Below are 12,396 nucleotides of genomic sequence, written 5' to 3'. Positions count from 1 at the left end.
CCACCAACATTGGTAGGGCAAGCTACTATATATACGTAAGCAGGGAGCAACTCCCGTACTCACTAGCACTGATGATGTTATCCAGTTGCGTAATGAAATGTCTGCAAGTAAATAACCAAGATCAGACACATCAAGGACTCCACAGTTCAATCCTGAGCTACAGATATTATGTTCTATTGGAACTTCTTTTTTGGTGTATGGTAACAAAGTACAATAATGAATAATAATAAAGTAATAAGTAGCAATAAGTAATAAGTAGTTATACCTTAGGTCCAGTTTTTTCCATATAACCTTCTCTTAAGAAATTCCGTGTCAACCGGATTTTCAGCTGCAGCAAAAAAAATTTATGAGGATGATCTGTAAAAATGCCTTAGTTACTTTGAACAATTAAAAATTTGAATGAACTTGTATTTTATCCAGCTATTCATGCTGGACAGAGAAGAAAACATGCATGTGTCCAGAGACATATAATTATCCCATTGCATGGAGATAGCCAAAAATCTGAAAATAATTAGATTGATTATGTCACAAGGAAATCAGATCAGCTGTAATATAGTTTAGTTAATAGGCTATCCAGTTTTGCAAGATTCTTACCTCCTCATCACTAGCGCCAGGAAAGGCAACTTTAAGGTGGTGGAATTTTATAGCACGGATTGTATTGAACCAGTCCACAATTTCCTAGGAAGAGAAAAAGCACAATAATTATTAAAATATGATTGGCAACTTGAGCTTAAGGTGATCTACTCAGAAACAATTCTCAGTTTACTTCTATGGAATTTATTTGATTGGTATACAGAACTTCCAGAGGGAATTCCTAGACCAAAGTATACACTAGAATAGAGTTTTGTTGTAATATATATGCACCAAACTATACTTCCTGTTTCTTAAATTAATTACTGGCACAAAGAAAAGGCTTTCAAAGAAGAATTAAAAGAGAAAAAGAAAAAAAAATACTCTTTAGATATGTTAGGTATAGAACTCTGCAAAATTTTAACCATGCTCTGGAGAAGCTTGCAGAAGGTTCATTTAAAGAGAATTTCCTTATTAGGCTTTCAACCACAGATATATTTACTGGCAATAAAAAAGGTCATGATGAACAGAAAGTTGTTGCATTGCAAGTAGGTCTTTTCTAGGGAAGAGTTAAAGACAGGAGGGAAAAACAAGAAGTAGAAATGATCTGGCCCAGCTCTAGTGAGGGTCTTAAATGTACCATTTAAAGACTGCAGCAATATTCCAGACTTTTTCCATAATTTCCTATAGATGTACAATAAACATATACACCAGATCCTCATACCTTCCCATCCTCGTGATAAACAAAGATGTTGCGAGTCTTGTTATGTTTAAGATAAGTGATCTGCAAGCCATTGGAATGCCTCATCTTTTCTGGCTGGAACATGGCATTGACAGTGTCAATTTTAACTTCTGTTTTGGGTTCTTTTGCCTGAGAAGAAAGTGGTTTTGCTATTATTTGTACACTATTAATGGGTAGACATAGGGCTACAAAGTTCCACTTCTATCCTCATCCATTTAAAAAAAGGAAAGATCCTTCTATCCCCAATGAACTTAAAAAATTTAATTCTTGCAGAAAGCTGAGTTGATAGTGAGAAAGAAAAGGAACTGTAGAGACATCCAGACAATCAAATGATTCTCTGACCCTAAATAAGGCTGTACTCTGTGTACAAGAGTCACTTAAAAGCTGATTGTTACGCACATCCTGTTTGACGAAATATTTCAGACATCTCTCTTTCTCAGACAGAAGAAATCTGCGTGGCTGATATAGCTGATTATCTCGGCCTTGTTTCCACAGGATCCCTTCCTTTAGTCCTAGGAGAAGAAATACAAGCTGCAGAGTATGGCTGTGTTAAATCTTTTTAATTGTGACACACTAGGTCACAACGGCAGGATCAAATAGGTAGTCCTCAACTTATGGCTATAATTGAGCTCAGAATTATGATCCTAAGTTCTCCCCATTATTAAGTGGGTCTTCACATGACCAACCCAATTTTACAACTGTTTTTGGAGACTTGTTAAGCAAAACAGCAGTTATAAAGTAAGCCCATTGTACCCAATGGATGCTTTTTGCCAGCAACCAGAATTAAAAACTGGTTTCCAGCAAAAAAAAAAAGTTGTATATTGCAGTCATGTGATCACGGGATCCTGCAAACAGCCATAAATGCAGGCTGGTTGCCGAGTGCCCAAAATGTGATCACATGACCAAGGAGCAGACATTAGAATCCATTCAAATCCAGGTCATAAATAACTTTTCTGGGGTCCATCGGAATGTCAAACAGCTGCTAAGCAACTGGTCATTAAGTGAGGATTACCTGTATATCAAATTATCAATATCAAATTAAATCCTAAACCCTGGGTCAGGGCTTTTCAACCAGTGGTACGCATACCACTAGTGGTACGTTGGCACCTGGCAGGTGGTACGCATACAAGGGGTTGAACAGCACTGTAAAAAAATGTAAAAAAAAGTGTAAAAGTGGATGAGGTGAGGTGACAGCAGTGCCGCACAGGCTTGTGGGAAAGTCAGCTGGAACTGCACGTTGCCTGGGTTCTACTGAGAGCCCAGGATTAAAGTGCGCAGCTCCAGCTGATTGGGGGCGGCCTTGGGGGCGGCAGGCAGCTTCACACATTCTTTGGGTGGAGATTCAGCTGGAAGCTGTGCGACGCATTGCTTGGGTCCTGCTGAGAGCCCAGGATCAGCGCACACAGCTCCAGCTGATTAGAGGTGGCAGGCGGCCTCACCCAGTGTTCAGGCAGAGATTCAGCTGGAGCTGCGTGAGGCATTGCCTGCCTGGGTCCTGCGGAGAGCCCAGGATCAGCGCATGCAGCTCCAGCTGATTGGGGGTGGCAGGCAGCCTTGAGCAGTCTTCAGGCAGAGATTCAGCTGGAGCTGCGAGAGGCATTGCCTGGGTGCTGCTGAAGGGGAGAGAAGAGATGATATTAAAGGGGGTGGGGGAAGAGATGATATTAAAGGGGGTGTGGGAAGAGATGATATTAAAGGGGGTGAGGGAAGAGATGATATTAAAGAGGGTGAGAGAAGAGATATATTAAAGGGGGTGAGAGAGGACTACCTGTACTTTATCACTTTTTTCCATGGTTGTTTTTTTTTTTGGTCATCAAGTTTTTGACACCTTGCTAAGCAACTGGTGGTACTTGAATATTGCCGTATTCTAAAAGTGGCACAATTGGTGAAAAGGTTGAAAAGCCCTGCCCTAGGTTACAAACTACAACAACTGGCTTCTGGCAACATGCTTAACCACATTCCCAAAAACCACATTAAGGCTAAATTTGTTGCTGCAAATGTAATTAGCCTAAACTTTCCTTTGCTTGGTACTTCCAGACATTTTGAGTTATAATCTTATAACTTCTAATTACAGGCCATATTGTCCAGGCTCGTAGGAGCTGTAACTAGGCCTACCATATTTCAGCTACAAAAATTCAAATGACTATTATCTCATTTTGGCCATTTTATTTTTGGTAGTCCAGATACAGTAATTCTAAATTGTTGTGTATCTACAATTCCTCATCATGTTACTTCATCTTTTGAATCAAGAGTGAAATTGATTCAACTTCAACAAGGCCAAATCCCCTCACTCTCCACTCCAAACTGTTACTTTGGAAGAAGTCCTTTTTCCTTCCTATTCCTTAGTTGTAGTTATTTAAGAGCTTGTACAAGTGGTAATACCTGAGATGGAGCATCCTTTTGTTCAGTAGGAGATATATCTTTTTTCACTTCTTTGAAGTCAGAAAAGAAACTCAAGATGTGGAGCTGCATTGCACTCTTCAAGCTAAAGGATTAGCAGCAGATCCCTAGTGCAGGTTCTGATGAAAGGTTTTTCCACCCCATTTTGTGAAAGCACCAGGTTCCTGCTGCAGAGATCTCTCCAGTCTTCCCCCTACCTTTTTGTTGGATGGCTACCCCTTGACCCTCCCTTGGAAAGGAAGAATGGAGATGAAGAGGAACCTATAGGCCATTTGTCTTAACTCTGGCAGTGCCACTGGCTTATATTTTTCATAGGGCTGGGCTTTTATTATCTTCTTCAGCACTAACAGTTTATCTGAGGACACTTTACAGTAAAGAATGTGGAGAAAATGTTTAATTTTTCATTTCTAAATTTGCTCTGCCTGTCTCCTCATGAGAAAGTCTTCAAACACTTGAGGTATAATTTCACATCTTCTAACACGTAAAGACCACAAATACAGAGCTAGAATTCTTCCTGTTACATTTTTGCAGGTTGTCACACTGTGACACTTCCTATGTTGGACAACAGTGAGGTATTATTACCTATAGCACTGGCAATACCATTTTTATGAATAATGTGGGCCTGTTAGAAGGAAGAGGTTTCTAAAAAGTGAACTGTATGCCTGATAGTAGTTGTTTGGTTAAGCATCGGGAACATAAGCAACTGCCTTCTCCCATGGAATTGGCCTTCTGTGTCATTTTGGGTAAATGAGAAACTAAATGACATTCTGCAGTTGTGATGTTTCTTGTGGATATGGTTTAATATGTAAGACCTAGTATTTTAGACATAGATAGGCGGAACTAATGTTAGGAGAGAAAATTGCACTTCCATCAAATAGTGACTTTGCTTTTCCTAAAGCAAATTGTTTCTGTATAATCATTTTTATCTGTGTTTCAGTATCACATTGTAGGCTATTTATTTTGCTGCCAGGTCTCAAAATAAGGAGAGCGGAGAGCAGACCATCTAAGTATAATAACAAAGAACAAATGCAAACCATACTATGCAGGAATAACTCAAAATTGAACTGCCCTATTACTAGCAATTTGTATTTCCTGAAATACATGGCTACTTCCTCAATATAACATATTATAAAGGAATATATCAGGGATATCCAACCACCTGCAGGCAATTCCTTCCCTTTAACAAAGCAAATGAATGGATTGTCCACAACCTGATAGTCTAACAAGAACTACTGTACTGTAATTCTAGTCATATTGGAGGGGAGAAAATTCCACCAATTCCATCTTATCCTTTTAGTGGTATACTTGGAGGAAATTTCATTGGATGGAATTTCCCCTTTTAAATCTGGAGCCAGAGCTTTACTGTATACTAAGCTCCCTGAAAATTATAGAGAGATTGATACAACATAAGCAGCTCCCACTGGGCTTTGCCTCAGGTCTTCCAACATGCTGTTTGGAAAGGTTATTTCCCAAGTTTTAATATGATTAAGATGAAAGGCATATACATTTGCATAATATATAAATAAAGGAAGAAATTCCATCATAGAATTGTTACCATTGGAATAAAGAACTTCTTTCTCTGGCTCCAGGAATTCCTTCCGTTCATACTTGGCTCGTATCCACTGCTCTCTGAGGACTCTGCGAGATGTCACCACAAGTGATAAGGCAGGTAAGAGAAGTCCAAGAATGCCTACCACCCAATCTCCTATACTTTCTCTAGTCAAAAGTTATAGCACTTACTGACAGTCGCTGTAAAATGGGTGGTAATAATAAGCAGGTATATGAGCCTCATACGTTGCTTTGGCCAGTGCATTCCCATGCTGGGCCAGAAACTGTAAAGCAAGAAAAGGCAAATGCTCTAAGACATCCCCCTTGGCACAGAAATGATCTCCATTAGTAGTATTTCTACCTCTCAGTTATCAAACTCCAACCATCCTCAATCCTCATATTCTGTAGAAAACTTTCTCTCTGCCAATTAGCGCTTGTAAAGGGATGCAGACCTGACCTTCTGGAAGAAAGAAGCAAACCATTAAAGAGCAGGCTTGCAGAAATGATTACACAGTCTTGAAAAAGAACACAGTTTAGCCTAGTCAGCAGGGATAGGCAACCTCGGCTCTTTTATGACTCATGGACTTCAATTCCCAGAATTCCTGAGTCAGCTATGCTGACTCAGGAATTCTGGGAGTTGAAGTCCATGAGTCATAAAAGAGCCGGGGTCCATGATACTGCAAATTCTTATCCTGCCTTGGTGATCTTGGGACAGTCACTCTGTCTCGGCTCTAGGAAGGGGGCAATTACAAAATACTTCAAAAAACCATGCCAAGAAAACTGCAGGGACACATCCAGACAGTTGCCAGGAATCAAGAAAGCACAAAAAAGGGAAGAAAAAAAAAACCCTCAAAGTAACCATGCCTTAATTTTGTTTAGGAAAATGTGGGACAGAGAGAAACCTGGACAGGCTTTCAAGAGAGTGTTATTCTACCTTATTACAATAAAATAGACTCCTAAAATCTTTGCTGCACCTGTTTCTTGACCTGTCCTACATCAAAGGACTAACAGCACCAATTCATCAATAATGAGAGAAGGGCCTTTTGTTGGACACTTTTCTGAATTCTTACACCACTGCATCCTTTTGCTTAGTAAGCTGCTCAAAGACATGAGTGTCTGCAAGAGCAGAATTTCATGTGGCCCTCAGCAGTCTTTCAAGTTAGTCAATTTTCTGAAAATGGCCCTGACCTGTCAGTCTGTCCAGATTATTGACTCTTTCCCTTAACTACAGGAAACCAAAATCTGAAGCAGGCATGCTGGAAAGCCAGCAAAGCAATATCCCCGATCTTGTAGGAATAGTATTCTCCTAGCAAACACTCATATCTGAGAAGTATCTTACTTGTGGATAAATAGAATTCATCTGCTGCAATTAAAACTGAATTGGGAATTTATACCGTTTGTTCTTTGTTCAAAATTGGGCATATAATTCCTTCCCTGCTGCTGCAATTTAAGAAAAAATAATAATTTCCCCTCTCTTGACATCTGCCTCCTTGAATGCTTTTGAGAGAAAAGATGGTTTACATGACGAAAACAAATAACAGGGAAAGAAACCTCTCAGGATAGTACTCACCTGTATCTGACTTTCCTCCCAGCAATTCTTTATTGACTTAACTTCACTTATATTAGGGATCTTGTGGTGTATTTCTGAGCACTCATAGCAGATGAAAATACCCAAAGTACAGGAGACCCAGCAAGGATCTGAACAGAATCAAAGAACACCAATGGCTATGGACTGACTGTTATGAGGTTGAGTACAATAAATCGTAGGGAGCCTAAGTTCCTTAAGGTCCAAATAGACATCAGTTAATTATCACTGCTGCTTGTTGTTCATATGTCATTGTTACTGGCAACATCTTTCTTCAACCTAGTATCTCAAAGTTATTTATCAGTCAAGAACTGAAAATGGACCCTCTTTGGGGGCTTTCTCAGAGTCCTGCTTGGATGTGTATAGGCCACACAATACTGTGATGTTATAGAATCAGCAGGGGAGAATTTTTTAACCTCCTTTTTTGTTCTATTTTAGGGTAGTTTTAAGGACGGGATTGGTGCTATCCAAAATAAAAATATAAATCCCCTGAAGCATTTTTTTCTTAGGAGGCCAGTCTCTGCAAATACTTTCAAAATAAATCAAAATCCCAGCTCAGCCTCCTACACTTTAGGGGAACTCCAGTAAGGGCCTGGCAAAAATATAGCGATATCAGAGTATTGGGAAAGGCTTTAACTCCATGTCCTATCAAAGGCCTGATCTGTTAAATTTCTGTTCTTTCTGATCCAGATTACCCAGGCTGTAAACAATGTAAACAGGATTAAACAGCTGTGCCCTGCTGTTTCAGTTTATAATATCAAAGGTCAAAGAATACCTTATGCAGTTGATTTATTAAATAATATCCTGTTGTTTTATTATTTATTTATTTATTATTTAAATTTATATACCGCCCTATCTCCCTTACGGGACTCAGGGCGGTGAACAGGCAATAATAAAAATCACAATAAATATTGAATAAAAATGTGCCTCTCAGTGGCCTGCATCAGTTCCACCTCAAAGGCCCACCCATACAAGTATCTCTTAGAGCCCTGCAGCCCAAGTGGTTTGTTAAACCTCAAATGTTCATGCCATCTTCAGGATACAGTCCCCCAATCAATGCTTAAGTTTGTTTTTTTTTAATTACATCCATTTCCTCTATTTGAAAAAAAAAATCTATAGTAAACCAATCTTTTTCTCCAATACCTCAAAAGATTGGATACCTTCAAATATTTGCCTCTGTCTGGATGGTAGTCCTTCTCTTAAATAAAGTCCAGTGAGTTTGTGCTTTCTTGGTCCTTCAACAATCTCCGTATAGTAGTACTACAATTCTTCATTTCTATCTTCCAAGGAATTCACTCTTGTTTTTTGGCAGTGGAAGCAATCTCCCTTCCTAACTACTGCTAGTTGCTGAACTTCGAATCCCACCACCCATAGGAAGCATGGCCAATCATGATGGCCATTTGGAATTGTAGTTCAGCAACATCTGGACTGCTATAGGTTCTCATCACTGAATGGAAAGTCAGAGAGAAAACAGCAAGCACATTCCTGTGTTAGATGCTACTGTTTGCATAGAGTTACAGAAGCCTTAATCCTTAGCAGAACAAAATATTTAATGTACAATATATAGCATACACAGCATTCCATATTTAAGAAATCATATGATAATATTAACAATCTCTTCCTTGTCCTAAGTGCCAGGTATAATTCCTCCATCTGAATTTCTTTTAAATTACTGCAATTGTTTTTTTCCAGGAGCTATCCTTGCTAGTTATTACTTCCTGTTACCACCACCATTTCCCCCTTTATTTACCAGGCTGCCCGCAATCTGCACATATGGCATTTTCTTTTCTCTTCCAAACTTCCTGAAGGAGGTTTCTATTTCTCTCATCTTCTGCAGCCATTTTTCTCAGTTGTTTTTTAACCCTCCAGGAAGAGCAGGGCCTTTTTTTTTCTCCTCCACGTGCATAGGAGACTGATGTAGAGAGGTACGTTTCTCTTCCTTTTCTTTTTTTGCAAGGGGAGAGAAAGAGCAACAGGAAAACAACGGTCAATGCCCCTGCAAGGCAACTTGAATGATAGACTGCTTTTGTAATCCAAACCAAGTTCAGGCTGAAGGGTGTTAGGTAGATTCAAGTGACAGGAGAGTGCTGTAGTGCAGGAGACCAAAGCTGTGGGTGTAGACTTAAAGGGAAGTACAGCTATTAACCACAAAACCGGATTTTCCATCTCAGAAAGGGCTAAAGGACAAGCTCCTAAGTTTAAGCACTTTGCACACTGCTCTGTGATCAACAATACTGTGTGACTTCCCCACCCCTTTGATAAGTTCAGAGTACTTGTAATCAGTCACCTATTAGCATGAATCATATTTGGTGATTTAAAAAGGGGGGAAAGTGAACTTGAAGAGGAATCAAACACGTTCAAGTTGACTTGAATTTTTAAACACACGACAAATACCGGTAGGTCTCCTAAAAGAGCCTCCAATTCCACTTTGCCTTCTGCTTCCATGAAATAAAGTCTCCATAAAACTGCTCAACCTGGGCTACAAAAATCCTGATGAGCACTAAAAGTGGTAGCAATCAAACACAAAATTCTAATTATGCTGTTATTTAGAGATAGTCTGGATTTTTGCAGTCCAGAATTGGTAGCCTTTATTGAAGACTTAAAATAAAAGGCAAAATGACCAATTCAATAGCTTGAGTCTATCCAGTGGAGACTATCAGGACTAGGTTGTAGCTCCAGGGTATTTAGCATGAGGATAAGTTGACATTTTCAAGCAATGTCCATCTGTTTGTGACCATCAAAGTAAGAGACTGAGGCACTGAATCTGTAATTTTCCACCACAGTTGGGCAAGCATCAAGCATTAGGGTTTTACTTTTTTTTTTACCAAAAGCCAAACAACCATAACTAATTTGCTTCATATGCAAAGCAAAGGTTGGATCTAGCTGGGAACAAATTGTGGTTCAGAAGGAAAAGCTGACTATACATTACATCCCAAGGTTGTACATTGCAATGATCAATAATGTCTGATAGCTTAATTTAGAAAATGATCCTTTTTATAGCTTTTTCTGTTCATTTAAATGTATTATAGTTCTAATGGACTCTGGGCAGTGTACAAACTAAGGCAAAGTCTATGAAAACAGATACATAAAACAATATAGTTTGGACTAAAATGATTTAGAAATGACACAAATTAAAAAGAAACCTCCCCCACCCCAAACAATACTACATTAAGCTCAGGCCTGTCATCAAAACCAGGTTTTCAAGGCCTTCTTGAATTCTATAGAGAGGGTGCCATCTTAACCTTTGCGGGAAAGCTGTACCAGTGTGTATGGGTTGTGACAGGGGAGGCATGCTTTCTCAGTCCCACAGGATGACATTTAATAAAGGAGATTTGGAGCACACCTACTCTGCCAGAAGAAACCAGGTTGGCAGAAACAATTGGTCCCTCAGATCTCCAGGCCTCTATACCAGGGGTATCAAACTCAATTTCACTGAGGGCCGCATCAGCATTGTGGTTGCCCTTGGGGGGCAACCAGAGTGGGTGTGGCCCGAGTGGGTGCACATGGCCAGTTCTACATCATTCGCGTCAAGGGGGCCTGTGGAGGCCTGGGCAGGAGTGGGACAGATCTGAGGGTCTCTGGCAGAAGGGGGTGGGACGGGGCAAGTGCCAAGGCATGGTCCACCAGGGCAAGTGCCAAGATGGCCACCACAAAATTGTACATTGGCTCCTGGCCGGCCTGGGGCAGGGTCAAGGCAGCTGGGGCCGTTCCCTCACTGTTTCCAAGATGTGGGCCACATCTTTGGTGAAGCACCCGGCGTAGGCCGGGGGCCCGGAACACAAACTGTACAGACGAGATATGGTATGTGCTGCCGAAATATCCATTATTGGTCTTGTGACTTAACATAAACCTTGGGTTGACCGTTGGTTACGTCAAACTCTTCGTCTCCACTATGTATCCCTACGGCGTCCTTGGTAACGACGACATAAAACTAGATCCCATAGCTTCCAGGTGGTATTCAGGGGCAGTTCAGCAATGGTCAGCTGGAAGCTCTTGCAGATCAACTGTATAACATGCAGTGAAATGCTAATAGATGAGCTGTGGTGGTGCAGTATTTAGAATGCAGTATTGTAGTTCGATTCCTTCGATCCCGATCGGCTCAAGGTTGACTCAGTCTTCCTAATGTGGAATAATGAACAATTACTAAAATAATGATTTGTCTGCATAATTACTAGAATAATGATGTGTCAGGAATAATGCATAATCACTAGGAAAATTCTGTGTCAGTAATATGTGACTAACCTAATGCGCATTGCACATGGATACAACGTATGTAGCAAACCCTCCATTGTATACCTGTGAGAAACGAACCTAATGTATTACAATGTGTATTTCAATGTGTATTCCTTTGTTCCTGAGAAAAGGAAAGTATAAAACTGAAGTTTGAGCCCGCCCTCGGGGTTCAGAATTGCTTATTGCTATTGCTTCTGAACCTGCACAATAAATCTCTCTGCTAAAACCCTCTGGAATTCGTAAGAGTCCTTTCGTTTTCCACAAGATTCCAACCTCAGGAAGTCGGTGAAATGAGGAGCCAAATTGTTGAGGCAACATGCTGATTTTGTAAACTGCTTAGCCTTAGAGAGTGCTGTAAAGTCTAAGACTCTAAGTGCTATTGCTAGATCCCAATCTACCTGCTGCCTTCCCCCTGGGAGCTTGCTTACTGCTTATTTATGTAGTGCAGTGGTTCTCAACCTTTTTAATGCCGCGACCCCAACCGGTCGTAAGTCGAGGACTAAACCGGTCGTAAGTCGAGGACTAAACTGGTCGTAAGTCGAGGACTAAGCCAGTCATAAGTCGAGGACTACCCAACCGGTCGTAAGTCGAGGACTTTCCCTGCCCGGGAGCGACGCGCATGCGTGGTTCTGCCCCCTGCGCCGGCCGAGGTGTAGCTGGCAAGAGACGGAGCAGGCCGACCACCAGCTGGCCCAGCCCAAGGGAGGTAAGGCATCTGCCGGAAAAGGGGAAAAAAATGGTGGACAAAAAAAATGGTGGACAAAAAAAAATGGCGGACAGCCTTGCTTGGCGACTCCCGTGAAATGGTTTATCGACCCCAAATGGGGTCCCGACCCACAGGTTGAGAACCACTGATGTAGTGACTCTTATTCTTTTCTGTAACAAAAGTACAAGACCAGTATTGTGGCTTGAATGGTGAGTGAACTTTTAGAGAGCAAATTTTTCACGTGCAAATACTGCAGAAGGTATACTAAGTGAAAGATCCAGGAAACCATTTAAAAATGCAAGCTAGCCATATATTCCACAGAAACTGAAACTTACTTCAGATGACAGAGACTGAGATATAAATGCTTTTTTTTAAACACATCCTAACCCAATTTGTTTCATCACGATTGACTAAAAAAAAAATGGAAGCACACGTTTAAATCACAGCTTGCAAACCACACTAGCTGGGCTCATATAAAACTAAACCATAATCATAGCATGATTTAGCGTATAATTGACACAGTCTTTGCTATCCACATGATCAGAGTGCTCATTTTTGGCTAACCAGAAGCGTGCTGAAGCATTGGGAAAACAAATTGTCTCCGGGAGGAAG

At 40.7% G+C, this 12,396-nt stretch overlaps 1 protein-coding gene across 1 annotated transcript in view; it reads right to left on the bottom strand.

The window, feature by feature from the left end:
* LOC107288632 (arf-GAP with dual PH domain-containing protein 1) overlaps positions 1–8,789 on the bottom strand; it is a 13,071-nt gene extending 4,282 nt beyond the window's left edge. The window contains exons 1-8 of the mRNA XM_015817272.1: positions 8,596–8,789; positions 6,831–6,958; positions 5,453–5,544; positions 5,268–5,350; positions 1,712–1,824; positions 1,295–1,441; positions 595–678; positions 266–328 (exon numbers count right to left, since the gene is read on the bottom strand). Of these exons, the coding sequence (XP_015672758.1) occupies positions 266–328; positions 595–678; positions 1,295–1,441; positions 1,712–1,824; positions 5,268–5,350; positions 5,453–5,544; positions 6,831–6,958; positions 8,596–8,686 (801 nt within the window). The 5' untranslated portion in view covers positions 8,687–8,789. The remainder of the gene's footprint in view (positions 1–265; positions 329–594; positions 679–1,294; positions 1,442–1,711; positions 1,825–5,267; positions 5,351–5,452; positions 5,545–6,830; positions 6,959–8,595) is intronic.
* Positions 8,790–12,396: the final 3,607 nt, after the last annotated feature.

Source organism: Protobothrops mucrosquamatus, unplaced genomic scaffold (assembly GCF_001527695.2).
Source record: "Protobothrops mucrosquamatus isolate PMUCROS unplaced genomic scaffold, P.Mucros_1.0 scaffold569, whole genome shotgun sequence".
NCBI lineage: Eukaryota > Metazoa > Chordata > Lepidosauria > Squamata > Viperidae > Protobothrops > Protobothrops mucrosquamatus.
This window is presented reverse-complemented; position numbering and strand designations above follow the sequence as displayed.